The 19,531-nt window shown below is 43.7% G+C and overlaps 1 protein-coding gene across 2 annotated transcripts in view; it reads left to right on the top strand.

The window, feature by feature from the left end:
• LOC111868287 (meteorin-like protein) overlaps window positions 1–19,531 on the top strand; it is a 135,796-nt gene that overhangs the window by 56,864 nt on the left and 59,401 nt on the right. For both annotated transcript variants that reach the window (XM_023858815.2, XM_023858813.2), the window contains exon 2: window positions 8,237–8,649. In XM_023858815.2, the coding sequence (XP_023714583.1) occupies window positions 8,237–8,649 (413 nt within the window). The remainder of the gene's footprint in view (window positions 1–8,236; window positions 8,650–19,531) is intronic.

Here is a 19,531-nt window from a genome sequence, read left to right as displayed (position 1 = left end):
GTTGAGCATGACGTGGGCCGGTGGGGGGGGGTGATGAACATATACAAAAGATTTTTTAGGAAACCTCGGAGGCGGAGAACATGTAGGAGATTTATCGTTTACGGGAGGATAATACTAAAGTGGATCGTAGGCCGTGGCGTAGCTCAGGCTGTTATCCTCTGGCTTCTCACCGCTGTGGTCCGGGTTCGATCCCTTGCCAGGTCATGTACGATTTATAGTGGACAAAGTGGGTCTAGAGCAGGTTTTCTCCGAGCACTTCGGTTTCCCCTGCCAATCTTCATTCCACCAATTGCTCCACAATCACCCTCACCTATCATCTGAGGCTGGTACAATAGGCCAGAAGTGGCCGCAGTACCAAGTGGACTCAGTCTCACCCTAATAAGAATAATAATAAAAATAGATCGTAAGAGAAAATAAGTTATAAAACTGTGGTTATGATTTTGTGATAGGGAACTAACCCCGTGGCTTTAGTCCGCAAGCGAACTATACCGACCGAGCGACCACCGCTTGTCGGCGAAGTTAGTGACAAATTTAGCGGATAGAGAGTGTCGCGTAGTCAGCGCAACGAATCCCCACGGTCGTTAATTTCTGTTTTCTAGACCGGAGTCGCTAATTTTCCGTTTAAGTAACCCCTCAGTTACCCTCACGAGGCCGAGTGGACCCATTCCTGATCCACTACTTATCATAAAAGTGACTAAGGTGTAACATGTTTCATTATATAAAATCATGGAATTTCTTAGTCTGCTGAATTTCTACTATTAGTTTGTCAGACGACAAACGAGTTCATCGTGCGGTTAGTTACCTAGCTACTTACAGTCTGTCTTTTTATACTTGACCGTTTTAAACAGAATGCGCAGTGAATTTATTGTAGTCCAGTAAGTCAGACAAGGACTATAAGACGTGCGTTTGTGTGTGTGGTTATAAAAGGGCCTTAATTACAGTTACACTCTCAAAATGCAGTTGTAACCACTGCCCTGCTTCTTCTTGCTATACTTCTCATTTTGTCCTTACGCGCATCGCAGAGGCCAGGCTTGAAAAATCGGCCTATACCATGATGTCCACTTAAATATATGTTGTATTAAATGTTTACCCATCGAACTTTGGCAAGGAGGCAGAAACAAGACACTGAATATAAGTCGTTCAGTACTGCGTGACTTTTCAACTTCGCCCGGTCTCCCAAGCTTGTGTATCTTGATAAGGCACTAATTTGTTTATGTTTATTCTGCTCATCCTGACCGCCACGCACACCTGAGTGCACCTGTTACCTGTGTCGGTAAGTAATGAAGTGAAACTCGATATTATCACTCACATGTGTCTCTTTCCGAACGTTGCGTGGCTCCGAACAATTAAACCTGCTAACACTGTAACTTCACACGATTGCGCACAAACGAGTGACGTAGACGAACAGCACGAAACCAGTTTATGAAGAATATTGTCTTCTGGGATGCGTTGCCGTTTTAGTCTAATAGATTTTTACCGTAGCTTCTGAGGAACGCTTTTCCTACATTTTTTAGGTTAAAATGGATACAGTACATTCATCAGAAACGTTGATGAAACCAGGCTACATGGGGTCGTCCCCTAGAACGTTATTCTTCACAGAATTGATTGGGTTTTTGGACCTTTTACACCGTCCGGTGTTCTAGATGTGAGCCGGGATAGCTCAGTCGGTATAGCGACTGGCTACGGGTTGGAGGACCAAGAGGTCGGAGTTGAAATGACCCCTCAATTATCCTTACGAGGCTGAGTGACCCCGTTTCAGACCCACAACTTCTCAGAAAATCTGGTAGCGCTGCGAATCGAACCAGGACCTCTGGATCTGTAGCCAGGAACTCTGACCACTAGACCAGAGGCAATGCGCTTATGGAAAAATATGTGTACCCCTTTAGTTATTCCATTTTCTCAATCTTGTCTGTATTGAAAACGCAATAAAAAAATTTAATATACAGAAAAATCTTGGCAATGCAATACGTTTTTCTCTTGTATATTTTGAGACCAATAGCCAGTCCATCCCATAAAAGAATGTCCCTATGCATAACTAATTGAGCACTATGCCATGTAGGCGTATGGGGGAGTGGATATATAGATCCAAATTTTCTTGACCTCGGCACTGGCTGGAGGTGAGTGGTCAGCTTTATGCCCTGGCCGCCTTATCCCCGGTACTCATCGGATAGGAGGTTGGGTGGTCCCCAGAGCCGGTCTGGACGACGTAGAGAAAATTGTTGACCCTACCGGGACTCGAACTCCCACCCTTCAGTCGTCCAGCCCGCAGGCACTCGCTATACCGACTAATATCCCAGCTCCTGTCTATCTCACAACATTTGTTAAAGATTTGAAATATATAAAACAGAGACCATGTTTTTGTTATTTACTGTAATGAAAGCAATAATTCTGAATTTATCACCGAACACTGAGCAGGCAGGCGGCCGATATGAAAAGCCTCCCACCTGTTAGTAGTTGTAACTTACATTTGTTGTAACTCCTGGATAATTTATCATCAAAAGAAAACAAATTCAGAAGTGTCATGGATAAATTTTTCTATTAAATTCTTTATTATAATAAAAAAAAATCCAAATAGCCTGAAGTTAAAAAGAAAATAATATTAATTTATAATTCTTTGTGACTGTTGAACCCCTCCGCTCGCAGAAGGAGCGAAATCTCTCTTAACGTGTTTTTAAGCTGAAAGTCTGGTTGTTGCTCGTTATAAATCTAATTTCCTGTTCTTTAGTATGTCCCATTGAGATGACTGACTGCGGCGCGCTTTCAGATCTGTGCACTCGAGTGTTGAAACAGATTAAATGGATTGGCAAAGGCTTCCCCCTGTTCCACACAGCCTGTCGCTTCTTTCTTGTAAGAGATTTGATGAACTTAGAGAGGCTTTTCCGTCACGGAGACAAATGTTCTTATTATGTCACGTGTTTCCGCCCAGATAGGACACCGTCAGGTGACACTTCAGAAATATACAAATGTCGAGGGAACTGATTAAAATTAAAATGCTACATGTTAGTTAAATTGTGTTCGTTCCGATTTAATATCATATTCACTCAAATTTTAAAATATTAAAAATAGACATACGTTTGTAAAATTGTAATTAAAACATCTATGAAACTGAAGAAGAGAGGGCCCAACAAACGGCTGTAGAGCCATTGATGTCTGAATGAATGAACGAATAGGGTCGATGTGATATTATTGTTATTGTTATTATTGGAGGGGGTGGGTTTCCCCATGCACCGCGACCAGTTGTTGATGTATTGTACGTCCCCCTTTGATATTCTACCAGTCTCCATACCCTGCCGGTACTGGTGCGTGCTATCAGCCCCGTTTGAGCCAACGAAGTCGGCCCTCGGTACCTTGATGCTTCCCCCATCTACCAGAGGCATTGGAAACTACTTGGGCGGGAAATTTGCCTAATTTTGCTCAGAGGTCTGAATTTTTCCGCCCTTAAAAATTCCACGACCTCCGCCGGGTTTGAACCCGCGTACCTTGAGTCATGAGGTGGGAACGTTACCCCTAGACAACGGAGGCCGCTTGTCGATGTGGTAAGTTTGGTGTGTTAATAAAGGTGTTTGTTTTTGTGACGGAAATATCTCTCCAATCTTATCAGTTAAAAACAAGAAACACTTATTTTAAGAAAACAAATTATTATTTCTCCAAATATTCGCCATATCGAAATATTTTTCGAATAACAGTTGTAGATATTTGAATATGCCTAGCGGGTTTGTCCAGGGGTGGCGTTATAGACTTTGCGGCTGTCTTGCCTCAAGTTTCCCGTGGTTTTCTTCGCAATCACAGCCGTCTCCAGAAGTCGACCCAGTTCTCTACTATAACTGACTGTTCTACTCGACTGCTCTGTCCCTACTACTCCTGTCTTACTCGTATATAAACACTTTGCACGGACTCCACGGAAAAAACCGTCTTATATTTTCCAGAATGCGTGTTTTACAGGTCCGATACCTAGCAACGGATATCTTATTGTTGAGCGCTTATGTTGTGGGAATATATTTACGCGACTCGTTGCTAAGAATGGGTATACACGTCACAATATCTTCTGACCTGAAGATGGAGGAGGTACGTCTCTTTGACTATGCCGTGTCACTTCCCACTGCTGGTGCAACAAGTTGTGATCTGTTTCCGTGTTGTAGTTCAGCAATGGAGTATGCGGAACACGTAAGACACTGAGGGCTGCACGTTTTTATTATTATAAATCGGGCTCCCGGCGCGATCTGAGTAGGTGCCTCCACAGCGAGAGATACACCATAATTCAATCTACGGGGGGGGGGGTGACCATAATTCAAAATAGCAGCATCGTAAGTGGGCCTTCCGTTCTTAATACAATTAGCATAAGTATTTATTTTGTTGTGCTCAAAAAAGGGGATCGGGCCCCCAAAGAAAAGCTTTGGGACATGTAGAAATGTAAGTTCTTTTGGAGAGTGTCTCGGTGGCAACTTTTTCTTTCGGTATAAATCTTTTAGTTGACATGTATGATGTTAACAGAAGATAATTTTACATAGATACTGGCTACTCATGGAGATGTATTTTATTTATTATAATTCTAAAGTTAATTCATACGATTGCACGTAATATTTTGGTATTAAAATATGTGAGTATGTTAAACACGAACAGTGTAACACTTTAACGTGGGTTTTAACACTATCTTTCGTAAGTGTTTGTAGACGTAGAATTTATCTTTCGTAAGTGTTTGTAGACGTAGAATTAATTTCGCATGTATTTTCTTTAAGTGTTTTTCTCACGGGTGCTACAGAAGTGAAACAGAATATTACGAGTAAATACTAAGCATATTGCAGCTGCCAAACCTTAAGGCTGGGTCCACACGAGTGCACAAAATGCGTCCGTTGTAACGAACTTCGTGACGTCCGTTGTAGAAATTAGAAGAGAGGCGAATACTACGCTTTCATCTGGCTCCACTGCAGACAAAAACTACGCACCGCATTCTGAAACTGTTTGGTGTCCTCAGAAACGTCCGTCATAATGTACGTTCGTTGCAACGGACGTACTTTGTGCGCTCGTGTGACCCCAGCCTCAATCTGTAGGACGGGTGTCTGAAAATTAAGGATTTTAGAAACAAATGAAGCAAGAGTTCTATCTTCTGAGACATAACGCCGTGTAGCCCTTTGAAAGTCAACCACTGTTTCGGAGAAATAATTCGCCTCTATCTTCAGGGTCGAAGAAAAAGCCAAGCAACAAACTAGTGCTAATGAAAGTGGCTCTACTTGCTCTGTTTGTCACCTGCTTTCACGTTATTTTCTTGCTTGGCTTATTCCGAAACGTCGTTTGACTTTCAACGAACCACACTTTATCCCAGAAGATAGAACTCTTCATAACTACAGTGCTGACAACCTCAAATACTTAATTTTGGGCCATTCTGTGTAAAAGAATCCCTCAGTTCAAGATTTAAAGTTTATGATCCATTGACTCAACTCCAGGTATACACTTTCTGATTGCAGACTTTGTTTCGTTACCGTGGAAACAAGAGATATATTAATATTTTAGTAACTTTGTGCTGTGGTGGGGATGGTGGACATATTTCCCAATGTATCCGAAATAGTAAATAAATTCCCCACCTTTATGAAGCCGAGCCGGTGTAGCTCATTCTGTGTAGCGACGGGCTACATGTTGAACGGCCAGTGTTTTATTCCCGACAGGGGCAAGAAATTTGTCTCTACTTCACAGCGTCCAGACCGGCTCTGGGGCACGCCCAGTCTCCTGACCAATGGGTACAGGGGGCTCTTTCCCCAGGGGTAAAATGGCCGGTGCGTGAAGCTGACCACTCACCTCCACTCAATTCTAGGTCAAGAATACGTGGATATATACCTCCACTCTCACGTACGTCTTCATGGCGTGGTGCCTAATTAATTAAGCACAGGGACACATTTTTTATCATTAGAAATGGCCCTCGTATCAGCTCTCTGCAATTAGTACGTCTGTTTCTCAAGCAGACTTTAAACCAAAATTATGTTTGCATTTCTTATTTCCGCATACGTGCTTTTATTTAATTCTTATTTATTTAATTCTCAAAAGAAAAAAATGTTTACTAAATAGTTCTATCTTCTGGGATATAACATCGTGTAGTGTGGTTAGATTTCACCAGACTACACGGCGTTATTTCGCAGGAGGTGGAACTCATCTTAACCTCAAATCATACAGCATTTACTAAGAATTGAAAGTTTTGAAGCCCTTCTCTGTGCGATTTCTTTTTCCACCCTCTGTTCTCACCATCTCTGTTAGGCCTCCAATTTCCCCTGTCCCATTTCTTCCGCTAAAGGCCGACCCTTAGGCTCATACTTACAATTCACGATTTATGAAGACAGAAAAACTCAGTATATAATAAAGACAAAGCTATCCCTGACAGGCCGTGGAGGCCCATAGGGTTGTGAGACGTCGAGGCTCCCACATTTTCTAGACAATAGGCTCACAGATGACGGTGAGGTTGTCAGCCTTACGCGCCGACCGCCTTTTTACCCCCCAAGAAGATTTCTGGTACTCATTTCTGTTAGAGACTGAGTCGACTCCAGGGCCATAGTACGGGTGGAAGGAATAGGAAGAAAGTGACCTCATCGGGATTGGATCTCGCGACGTTCCGGCTTTTAACATGGTGCCTCAACCAACTACGCTACCGCGTACCCCTGAACTCTCTATATAACCTGGGGAAGATAATGGTAACTATCTCCAATCGGTTACCATTCCGTCTTTGTGTCTGCTCATGGTTACACATTGCAGCATATATTTTGTCCGTTACTAAGTAACGGATGTTAAATCCGCGACGAATATCGATAGAACTTAGTCATCCTGAATAGGACGCATGCCTACATGAAAATTCATTCGATCTGACAGAACAAACTCTTTCCTAATACAAGGAGTTTACGTGAAAATATTCGAATACTTCGAAAAAATGATCAGAAAAAGGTAACCTGAAAATTAAGTTGAGCAGAAAATGCGTGGCGTGAACACGACGCGGTTAACTTTTTGCTGAGTGCTGTCAGCTGGCTCGCTTGCTGCAGCAATTGTCTGCAGCGGATCAGACCGGTCTGAGGTCACATGCACCAAGCAGGATCTGCATTCCCAGAGATAATGGGAATAATAGAAAGAAGAGAATAAAAGAATGCTGTGTGCTTAAGGGGAATAGTTATAGACATAAGATGGAAGCAAGTAACTGAGATAATTAGTTACTCCATAATCTGCAGAGCCCTCTCTTTACCAAAGATTATTAGAGTGATCAGACCAAGGAGGATGAGATGGAAGAGACATGCACCACACGTGGACGGTACATGAGAAATTGATAAAAACATTTTAATTTGAATTTATAATAGATCGGGGCACACGGTAGCTGGTTGAGACACTATGCTACAAAACGGAAGGTCGCGGGACCGAATCCCGATGAGATGAATTTGTAAATTTATTTAATCCTCCCAGTCGCACTATGGCCCTGGGATCGAGTCAGCCTCTGACAGAAATGAATACCAGGAATCTTCCTGGGGGTAAAGGGCGGCTGGCCCGTAAGGCTGACAACCTCACCGCCATCTGTGAGCCGATTGTCTAGAGAAAATGTGGGAGCCTCAACATCTCACAACCCTATGGGCCTCAACGGCCTGTTACAAGGATAGCTTTACTTTACCTAATACTTACTAATACTTACCTAATAGAACATTTGGTGCTAAACTGACCTCAAGTTTCGTAAGCGAAGACCTGTAAGAGGTGGATCGGTAAAGTGATGGTATCTGCACGTGGACTGCAGGAGTCTGATTCACACCAATCCAGACCAGCTCTAGGGGCTTCCCCTTCGCTGGGTATTGCGTGGTATTTGTACTTGGGATAAAGTGACAGAAGCGTGAATTTGACAAGTTATCTCCAAGTATACGAGGTTTAGAATACGTGAAGTTATTCTTTTATTCCCTCATAGCGACTGGCTAATGGCTGGACGACCGAGGGGTTGGAGTTCGAGTCCTGGTAGGGTAAAGAATTTTCTCCACGTCGTCCAGACCGGCTCTGGGGCCCATCCAGCTTCTTATCCAATGCGTACAAGGGGGCTACTTCCCCGGGGTTAAAGCGGTAGGGGCGTGACGATGACATTTCACCTCTCAACAAGTTCCGATGTCAAGAATACGTGGATTTATACGTCTTCCCAGCGTGATGTTTAATTAGTTAAGCACAAGGACAACTTCATCTATTTTGTCTTTGTTTTAAGTTACTCTGTTCCTAACATTGTCTAATTTCTTTTCAGCGGTTTGTCGGTCTCCGCTGCAGACGAGATCTCTGGTCGCGGGGTAACACCGGTGTATCTCAGGTGCTCTCAGGGACACCTGGAATGGTTGTACCCTCGAGGAGCCCTGAGAGTTCTGCTTAGATTGGGAGCCTCAGGTCGTGACTTCCGAGGCTGCATAAAGGCGTCCGGAATATTTTCGGGTGCTCACATTTTCCTGGAAGGCCCTCGATCACTCCTGCCTCTGTATCCTGCCCTGCAGGATAATGACGGTTCTCTGCAGATGGCCAGGTGTTTCCAGAGCCGCGATGGGCAGGCTGCACTTTACGTTGAGGCCATCTCTTCCAGGGGAGTCCTACAGAGACAAGTGGTGGCTTTCTCTTACCATCTGCAGCCATTGCCGAGGGGCAGATCGTACTACGATCCTGAAGAAGGTGAGTAGCTCTGAAGCTTAAGAACCAAATTTTATTGACTTTCGCCCAAACATCTCAGACCTAAATTTCTTCTAAATGATATTGTGACGTGATTGAATGACTACAGACGGAATTTGGATTGATAATTGGATTTATTGAATTCTTACAGATCCGTGACTACAAATACTTATAACCGTTTCACTAGAGCACACACTTCAGTTTTCTCAGCCTGTTATGTCTTCACCAGTCGTTGTCTGGTAACGGCTTCCAACGGCGGACGTTCCCCTTCCTCTGGGTTCCCGAATTGTTCCCGGCCTCAGCTACAGCAACTCTCGACTAACTCACTCACTCTCCAACAAACTCAATCCAGCTCCCAAATTGTCCCGCTTATAACATCTCGGCTCTGACCTCACAGTAAACGCTGTTCCTTTGTTTCTGTTTACGGGCCGTTGCCTAGTAACGGCCGTTGTCCACTTGTTTTTTTGGCTGTCGTTAGCTAGCAACGGATGTAAAAGCTACAATATTTTCTTTTCAGTTCCTACCTCAGGCGGAATATTTTGAAATCTCATGTTTGTAAGGTAAACGTATGGAAGTACGTGGAGCTAATTCACTTCTCTGATTAGGCCGTGCACTACCAGGTCTCCGTCCAAAAACAGGAGACAGGCCTACCCTTTTCTCAGGCGACGTTATGTCTTCTTGACCAATTGATAAATAATTATTCGTCTGGTTTTAGGGACTCCGAAATTTCATTCCAGTATAACCCTACTTTTCCAACACTGATTTTAATATTATCATATCATCCATTCCGTTGTCTTTGAACTCCCTTCTCTTAACGGTTTCTTGCTAGATTGTTGAAGAACAAGAGAACCATCAAACGTAAGAAACTAAATTTCAGTCAATAAAATTTTCTTACATGTTTCGTGCGTTTAGGGATAAGTGGATTCTTGCATTAACTCCCCAGTACGTCTTAGGGACATGAGATTTCTTCTGAGTACAGGAAGCTGTCATATTTGTTGTAGCTGCTGTGTATTCAGGTTGTTTATGTGTGTTCCTCGCATGAAGTGCTGAGTAGTGCTTTGTGACTTGTTACTGAAGCCTCTGAAGATGGTTCTGTGTGACCTAAACATGTAAGGCCATTGTACTAAAACTTTGTTATACATGATGGCCGGCTGGTCCTTCAACATGTGACATAATGTGTAGCGGTCGAGATGTGAATAAGATTTCTTACCGAAATTTCATATCCATTTATTTACCGTGTATCGCCTTAGTAATAAGAGGAATGTGTCATATGCAAGTCAACGTTCTTTGTTTATTTTTTTTATTACTTGGTGGGGTGGGACTAAGTCCCTTGTACTGCGGCCACTTCTGGCCTATTGTACCAGCCCCAGATGATAGGTGAGGGTGATTGTGGAGCAGTTGGTGGAATGAAGATTGGCAGGGGAAACCGAAGTACTCGGACAAAACCTGCCGCAGCGCCACTTTGTCCACTACAAATCCCACTTGACCAGATCCGGGATCGAAGCCAGGCCGCCGCGGTGGGATGCCAGCGAATAACCGCTTGAGCTATGGCGCGGCCTCCCAGATCATGCCTTAGACCGCGCGGCCACTGTGATCAGCATGGAAATAATGTTTACGGAAGATAATGTTATTTTTTCCGTAGCTCCACTGACGTCAGAGCAAAGTAAGGCTGTGTGAGGCGCAACGGAAAGCCCTGAACCCGGACACGGTGCCAGTAGCAGCTATGTATGTATGTTGTAACTAAGAATACTGCTGTTTATGAATGTTTGCGTCTAGGGAGGGGTCTTAATTGCCGCACTCCACCAGACCCATTTCCTTTTTGGCGAGCTGTTACGTTGCCATAGAGACAAATACTATTTTGTTATTGCATATGACTCCTGAAGGCTTAGAAAGGACATCCGCTTTGTGCACAAAAAAAAAAAAACAAGATGGCGAACGGGGTAATGTGAACACTAGGCGGCGCCATAACTCAAGCGGTTAGTCGCTGGCTTCCCACGACGGCTGCCCGGGTTCGATCTCAGGTCTGGTCAAGTGGGATTTGTGGTGGACGAAGTGGCGCTGCGGCGGGTTTTCTCCTAGTACTTCGGTTTGCCCTGCCAATCTTCATTCCACCAAATTCTCCATCATAATTACCCGGGGCAGGTACAATACGCCAATCAGTGGCCGCCGTGCCGAGTGGACGCAGCTGGACCCCACATTTATGGGAATAACGAGGGATTATGGGTATCATCATACATGAGAGATTACGTGTACTAGTGACTGTAGACGGGGTTTGGATTGGTGAATGCATTTATTGACCACTTGCACGTCGTAACTATAAATAGTTATTACACCATTGTTGATTTCTACGCTAAAGATCACTAAGTCTTTTAACTCTGCTTTCACTAGTTGTTTTGTAACAGCTCTCAACAATGGCTATTCCTCTGCATTAGCACTAGACGTTTCCTAGTAACGGATCTTAACGATGGAGATTCATCCGCTTCCGTTTCCGCTGGTTATCACTCCACAGCTGAACACTCAACTAAACTGCCAACTTAAAGTCAAAGTCACATTGCGACTGACGGTCGGTCAGTCTGTCTGTCTTGATGTCGAGCCCCGACTGGGGCTCATGACCAGATTTTTTTTTCTTTATATGAAAGTTACTGTCCTGTTCATTTGGGGCGCCCTCTCTGACGAGAGGTCGGGTCTGCTCTCTTATAACCACTTTGCACGGACCCCACCGAAAACAAAGCCAGTATGTTGGTAAATCCTGGTTACCTCGCCGTTGCCTAGCAGTAGATGTTACTATTTCGCGCGTTTGCTTCTGTTGGAATGTGTTTAGCGACTCGTTGCCTAGAAAGGGGCGTGACGCGGACCACATAGAAAACACTTCTTGCAATATATTTTCTATTTTTGCTAGCGTATCTCTGTCGTTGCCTAGAAATGTGTCTACGTGTCACAATATAAAATTTCGTTTGATTGGCTTTAAATTCGTTTTCTACAAGAAGAGCGGCGGATTGTGAGCATAGTAACAGGCCGTGGAGGCCCTGTGAGAGGTCGAGGCTCCCACATTTTCTTGACAATGGCTCACAGATGGCGGTGAGGGTGCCAGCCTTACGCGCAGGCCGCCCTTTACACCCAAGAATATTCCTGGTACTCATTTCTGTTAAGAGGCTGAGTCGACCCCAGGGCCATAGTGCGGCTGGAAGGATTAGGTCAATTGAAAAAAAATCCAGTGACCTCATCGGGACTTGAACCCGCGACCTTCCAGCTTGTAGCATAGTGCCTCAACCAAGTACGCACCTCGTGTCCCGCATAATAAGTGAGAGATTGAATTATGTTTATATGATTACAGTCTTGCTTGAAGTACTGTAGAGCGGAAATATTATGAGCGCTAAAATAAGGGGGATGCCGACAGAATCTTCCCTGAACGATTGGGGCTCCGAATTAGCGAGGCTGTCGCCCACGAAGATTCTATCTCTGTCAGTCTCCGTGAAGACTTCCTCTTTTTTTTTAAGTGAAATTCTGTTTATTCGAAATGAAGCAAAACTTTGGTTAAAGTAGTGCCATAGCATACATGTTATTGTTATGAAACTATCAATCATAAAGTTAAGTGGTTTTGTGTTCCCTTACTACCTCACTGATTGACAGAAATGGGAATGTTTCAATGTTGAACGCGCCTGTAGATGCCATCTTGAGATATGCCAGCGTGGAACCGAATGTTCAGAGGTGAAATTACATCTCAGACATTTGTCTTGTCTGTCAGCCATGTTGTTTTCTGTGTGAGCTTTTAACCATTCAGCGTAGCCCTACAGTTTTCCTGGGTGGACATAGCACTAACTTCGTCGACAAGCGGCGGTCGCTCAGTCGGTATAGTTCGCTTGCGGACTACAGGCTACGGAGTTTGTTTGTTGGTTGGCCATTTTAACGTCTGCGCATTTGCTGTTTCCCGGTGGAACACTCTTTGTTAACATCGAAATATTAATGATACTACAGTTTTTGGTTGGGCAAGCGGTAGCATAGTTAGTTGAGGCATTGTGCTACAAGCCGGAAGGTAGTGTGCGGGATTCCCGATGAGGTAATTGGATATTTCAATTACCCTAACCCTTCCAGCCGCACTATGGCCCTGGGGTAGACTCTGCCTCTAACAGAAATGAGCACCAGGAATATTCTTGGGGGTAAAGGGCGGCCGGCACGGAAGGCTGTCAACTTCACCGCCATCTGTGAGCCGATTGTCTAGAAAATGTGGGAGCCTCGACGTCCTGTAACAGGGATAGCTTTACCCTTCTTTTTGTTAGTTTTTTAGTGCCTATCCTCAGTTTTGTATGAATGTAAGACTTGACCTCTAGCGCCCATTAAGTAATGTTGATGGAATTATTTCCCCAGAATACTGCCCACGTAAAAGTATATCTAGTTATAATTAGACGGTAATTTGCGTCTGTCATTAAGAACTTAAGACTAAAAGTGTTTGAGAACAAAGCATTAAACGGTATCTTTTTTTTTACGGCGTGTTACGTTATGGACGCCTGTTTGGTCTAGTGGGCAGAGTTCCTGACTACAGATCCGGAGGTCCCGGGTTCGATACGGAGTCCATTCAGCCCCGTGAGGATAATTGAGGGTACTTAAATGGAAAGGTAGCGGCTCCGGTCTAGAAAACCCAGATTACCGGCCGTGGGAATCCATTGCGCTTGCCACGCAACACCCTCTCTCGGGAATAGTTGGCACTAACGTCGCCGACAATCAGAGGTCTCTCGGTCGGTATAGTTCGCTTGCGGAATACAGGCCACGGAGTTACGTTATGAAATCAAGGTGTAACGAGGCATTCCTCGCAGCAATTGGTAATGAAGTTACCAAAGACGAATGGAGATTAACAGGAGGTCATTATTAATTTTTGTTGTGGTTATTGTCTACCATTGCATGTTTACAGCTTACAGATGTCATAATGTATAAGGCAAAAAGGTAAAGTTGTTCCTGTGATTAACTAATTAAGCACTACACCATGAAGGCGTATGGGGTAGTGAATGTATAGATCCACATTTTCTTCACCTCAGCTCTAGATGGAGATGAGTGGTCAGCTTCACGTTCCGGCCGCTTTACCCCCGGGGAAAGAGCCCCCGTATTCATTGGGTAGGAGGCTGGGTGGGCCTGAGAGCTGATCTGGACGACGTGGAGAAAAGTTTTGCTCCTACCGGGACTCGGAACTCCATTTCCTCTACCGTCCAGCTTGTAGCTAGTCGCTATATCGACTGAGCCATCCCGGCTCCGGTCATGTGGATGATAAATAAATTACATTTTCACCGAATTACAAATCAAAATGGATCAATTTTCCATAATTAAATATGTCTTCAAATTATTATTATAACTGCTGTCATGGTTGTTAAAAACTATAAATAAATATAACTCATGCAGTTGATGTAACGGTAAAAGGTAAAGCTATCCTTGTTAACACGCCGTGGAGGCCCATAGGGTTGTGAGACGTCGAAGCTCCCACATTTTGGTACAAATGTTATTTTTTTGGACATTATCCATCGTCTTATCTCTGTCTCAAAACCGTCCTGTTTATTTTTCAAAACACAACGTTTCGGAGACTGGATTCTGTCTCTGTCTTCAGGTAAAACCTAATCTCCTGACACTTATGCCAGCACCAAGATGGAGTACATATAAGCCAAACACAACACTAACCATCTGCGAGAGCTGAGAAAACATTAAATTATTGAAACGCCACACGTATGAGGCCTTGCACCAGAGAAATATCTCGAATGAAATCATCGCTGGAGAGAAGTAATATTTCTTAAGGTACCAACACAAGAAAAACAAATTCTTTTCACCCCCCCCCCCCCCACCCTGCACTCCAACCACAATTGACGGCACTGTATTCTCTTGATTTCTGCTGTGATAAACAGAACGGTTTTTCGATAAAGACAAGGCGATGGATAAAGTCCAGAAACATAATATTTGTACCAACGCACCATCGTCACAAAGTTTTAGATCTTACTCCCACATTTTCTGGACAGTCGGCTTACAGATGGCGGTAAGGGGTGATTAAACAAGTTAGGAATAATGTAATGTAACCGCTTCGTTTCAGGATAGTTTAAAATTCATTAGCCATTCAACATACTTCCATTCCACTTGAACTCTTGACAGCGTCATTTAATAAGCCCTAAATAAACACAACTCTTGCAGTTGATGCAGCATAGTTAAACAAGTTACAAATAATTTAATCCTTAAACTGATGTACGAATTCTTGACAGCGTCGTTTAATAAGCCATAAATAAACACAACTCTTGCAGTTGATGCAGCATAGTTAAACAAGTTACAAATAATTTAATCCTTAAACTGATGTACGAATTCTTGACAGCGTCGTTTAATAAGCCATAAATAAACACAACTCTTGCAGTTGATGCAGCATAGTTAAACAAGTTACAAATAATTTAATCCTTAAACTGATGTACGAATTCTTAACAGCGTCGTTTAATAAGCCATAAATAAACACAACTCTTGCAGATGATGCAGCATAGTTAAACAAGTTACAAATAATTTAATCCTAAAACTGATGTACAAATCTAAGTAGATATTTAATCGTCGTAATTACTCGCAAATTCTGCTAGAAGTGCAGAAAACTGCATTATCTACGCCGTCTTTGATGGCCTTAACTAGAGAGGGTATAATTAAAGTTACAGGCCACTTCGTAAGGTGAAGTTGAACGGTTCTTGAATATTAAATCATCCGCAGTGCCCTATGGGCCCCAAGCTACCCACGCTGTTTCTAATGAAGTAATTAATAACATTTTTTTTTGTCGCTCAACTTTGACGCGACTATTTCCTAGTGGCGCTGTGTGGCTCCCAACGGGTAAGTTTCCAGTTGCTGCAACCAGGGACCGGCCCACCGACCACTGTCAGTCTCTCAGTATCCACACGTCGCATCTTCCGAGCTCTTCTCTTTTGTCCATTTCTTAAGTATTTCGTGTAAAAAAATTACCGTCCATTAAATTGGTTTCGAAAAGGACTCACGAAAATGCCTATTTGGCACAGACCTGGGACCACTGAGCATATTTTTACAGTGCTAATTTTTAAAATGAATTTTTCTTATTGTGACAATTTCGTGTGTAAAGCTTTTTCATTATTACATCAAAATGTTGACAGCAAAACTTTCAAAATTATGCAAGATTTGAGGTTTTCACGGCGGTGACTATGAAAAATATCTTCTTCTGAGATGTGGCGCCGTGTAGTTCTTGTGTGAGCTAAGGTTTCGGATGACCGTATCGCCTCCATCTTCTGCTTCCTGAAGATGAAGGCGATACGTTCCTCCGAAACATCAGTTCACACAAGACCTACACGGCGCCACAACCCAGAATACGGAGTTCTTTCAAAATCAAATTACACGTGAAGACATCTTTCTTCTGGTACCGTGGAGCCTGATGAAAATCAACTTGCTGCCTGCTTCAAGCTTAATTTCTGACTGGATTACTTTTCAACCCTGAAGATCGAGGCGGTATGTTCCTCCGAAATTCCGGTTGGCATTCGCCTAACTACACGGTGGTATACCCGAGAATATAGAACTCTTCATAACCACCGCTGCGAGAAACTCTGGTCTTACATGCGTCACATATCAATACGACTCAAATATCTAGAATAGCTCAGACACTTCAGTGACCATGCTCGATGGTTGAGGTTCGATTCCTGTTTCCATATGGGCCCTGCGGATAATCCAGCCTCCCATCCAACGGGTAACTGTAAAGGCATCCCTGTAACAGGCAGTGGAGGCCCATAGGGTTGTGAGACGTCGAGGCTCCTACATTTTCTAGACAGTCGGCTAACAGATGGCGCTGAGGTTAAGTAAAGCTATCCCTGTAACAGGCAGTGGAAGTCCAGAGGGTTGTGAGACGTCGAGGCTCCCACATTATCTAGACAGTCGGCTAACAGATGGCGGTGAGGTTAAGTAAAGCTATCCCTGTAACAGGCAGTGGAAGTCCAGAGGGTTGTGAGACGTCGAGGCTCCTACATTTTCTAGACAGTCGGCTCACATACGGCGGTGAGGTTAAGTAAAGCTATCCCTGTAACAGGCAGTGGAGGCCCATAGGATTGTGAGACGTCGAGGCTCCCACATTTTGCAGACAGTCGGTTCGCAGATGGTGGTGAGTTTATCAGCCGTACTCACCGGCCGCTCTTTACCCTCAGGAAGATTCGTTATAGTCATTTCTGTTAGAGGCTGAGTCTAAGCCCAGGGTCATATTGCGGCTGGGAGGATTAGATTGAAATATCCAATGACCTCAGTGGAAATTGAACCCGCGACCTACCGGCTTGCAGCATAGTGCTTCTACTATCTACTTTACATTGTGCCCTTATCCATTGGGTACCGGGAGCTATTTCTGTGGCAAGTGCATATGTTCTGCTCCAACTACTGCCAAGGTTACAAAATACGTGAAGCTATACCTCCACAACCCCATACTTCATTATGGTTGTACCTTGCAGTAGAGCTATGTGGACATCATTCTAAAGACAAATGTCGCGAAATGTTTCCCCTCCCCTCTCAGGCACAGGATAACGATGGTGGACCCGTGGTTCTGTGCCAGTGATTTGTCAATCTGTCTCTGCCACCATGAGCATCAGGAGGTATGTCGGGTCTTGACAGCCTTCGGCTGTACCACGTGCTTCAGTCTGTCTCTCTCTGTTTCCTGTTAAACGAAAGTAGAAACCGTATAGTCCGAAGTACTGTCGCCTTTGTCAGCCATTTTGTTCAAGGTGTGAACTTGAAAACAAAAGAGGGGAGATACACACACCGCTGGTAATTATGTAATTATGAGCGTCTTTTACGTACACCCTATTGATTGGCTGCAAGCGGGAAAGGAAGTATAGATTTATATTTTCAATGTAAAACCTGCACAAGTTAATGACTAGTCAAAGCTAGTATCAAACTCCATATTGTCATTCTTATGGCATTTTAGGAGTACTACGTTATGATTTGCTTGTAGTCTGATATTTGACNTTATTAATATATATTATATTATTATTATTATATTATAATATTATATTATATATATATTTTATTTAATTTTATTCTATTCAGTTACTTTGTTTTATCTATTGTGTATATTATATACTATTTTGACATGTTCTATATCTTACGTTTACTGTGGATCTACTGTTTCTTTTAATGAAAATTGTGCAATAACAAGCGGGTTCCGTGTTCTGTATCATCAGTGATACACTTCAGGAGGGAAGTGTTTGGCGTTTAGCCTACAGTTTCGTGAACCGGGGTAGCTCAGTAGCTATATTGAATGGATGCGGTATCGACGGCAGGGATTCGATTCTCGACAGGTGCAAGAACATTTTTCTGTATTCCACGGCGTTCAGACCGGCTCTGGGGCCCACACAATGTCCTATGCAGCGGGTACCGGTGGTTCTTGCCTTGGGGGATAAAACGGCAGGGCGTGAAGCTGACTTCTCACCTTCATATATTACTGAAATCAAGAATGGTGGAGCTATACCTCCGCTCTCCCATATGTCTTCGTGGCGTGGTACACGGGCAACTTTACGTCTTTTGTCGTTTACATACCGTTTCTATAATGAAACATCGAAGTGTTAACGGCTCGTTAGGTTTGATCTGTATTATAGGACTATGGAAAATTTCGGTCACAGTAGCCTCGTTGTCTAAGGCATGAAATGCTCGCTCGGACGCTGGAATCGTGGGTTCGAATCCCATACAAGGTATGGATGTTTGGTGTGTGTGTGATTGTCCTGTGTGTAGGTAGAGGCCTTGTGACGGGCTGATCACTCGTCCAAGGAGTCCTGCTGTCAGTGAAAAATGATTACGGAACTGATTGAGAGTCCTGGGCCCTGAACTGACTGGAAGAGCCAGTGAAAAAAAAAGAGACCAATTTCTGCTTCACATTTAATTATATGTACAGTGTTTGTGTTAGAAAGAACATCACATTATTACAGTTAATAGCACACGGTTTAAAAATAAAGCATTTTAGACTAGCCCGTGCCCCAAGTCCTGCAAACACGCATGTTGCTGGTCAGTTTACGTGCAAATGTTAAGACATCATTAGAGACTCATTAGCAGCCATTTACTTACGAGCAAATAATTCTGTAAATATGTTTCTTGCTTAACAGTACAACACGCAGAAGCGTCCTGTTAGCTGCATCTGAGTGTACGGCAGAAACATTTAGCTCTTTATTATAGAGAGAGAACTTATCGAATTGGTTATTGATTTATCACGGCTGTGGCACTCTTCCGAGATTCACGCTGCAATTATCTTGTTATAAAGCTTGTTTAATATTGCGAAAATAATTTGCGAATGTGCGGTTATGGTAGGGGCACGCGTTAATTAATTGATTGAAGCACTATGCTACAAGCCGGAAGGTCGCGGGTTCAAGTCCCGATGAGGTCATTAGATTTCTTTCAGCTGACCTAATCCTTCCAGCCCCACTATGGCCCTGGGGTCGACTCAACCTCTCTAACAGAAATGAGTACCAGGAATATTCTTGGGGGTAAAGGGCGGCCGGCGCTTAAGGCCGACAACCTTACCGCCATCTTTGAGCCGATTGTCTAGAACAGCGATGGCCAACTGGCGGCCCGCGGGCCGTATCCGGCCCGCGACTTGATTTACTCCGGCCCCCTGCCAAGTCTCAGGTTTATTTTCAAAAATCTTAACTTCACAGCTGTATTGGCATAGAATTCAGTTTTTAATAGGACGTTTCATTAGCTTACAGCATTTTGCAATTGACTGTATACGTTCTTACTGAGTTGGACAGTTCAAACGGTTTTCTAATAACTGTGTTCATGTCATGGAAATTCAAAGTTCCCCAACCCTACTTCTGTAGGGAGATGACACTGAAGGGAAGACCGTAGTGGTGAAGGATTTATGACACCTTCAAAATAATAACCATTCCCAGCTTGCTCG

The sequence above is a fragment of the Cryptotermes secundus genome, unplaced genomic scaffold (assembly GCF_002891405.2).
Source record: "Cryptotermes secundus unplaced genomic scaffold, Csec_1.0 scaffold1003, whole genome shotgun sequence".
Classification (NCBI taxonomy): Eukaryota; Metazoa; Arthropoda; class Insecta; order Blattodea; family Kalotermitidae; genus Cryptotermes; species Cryptotermes secundus.
This window is presented reverse-complemented; position numbering and strand designations above follow the sequence as displayed.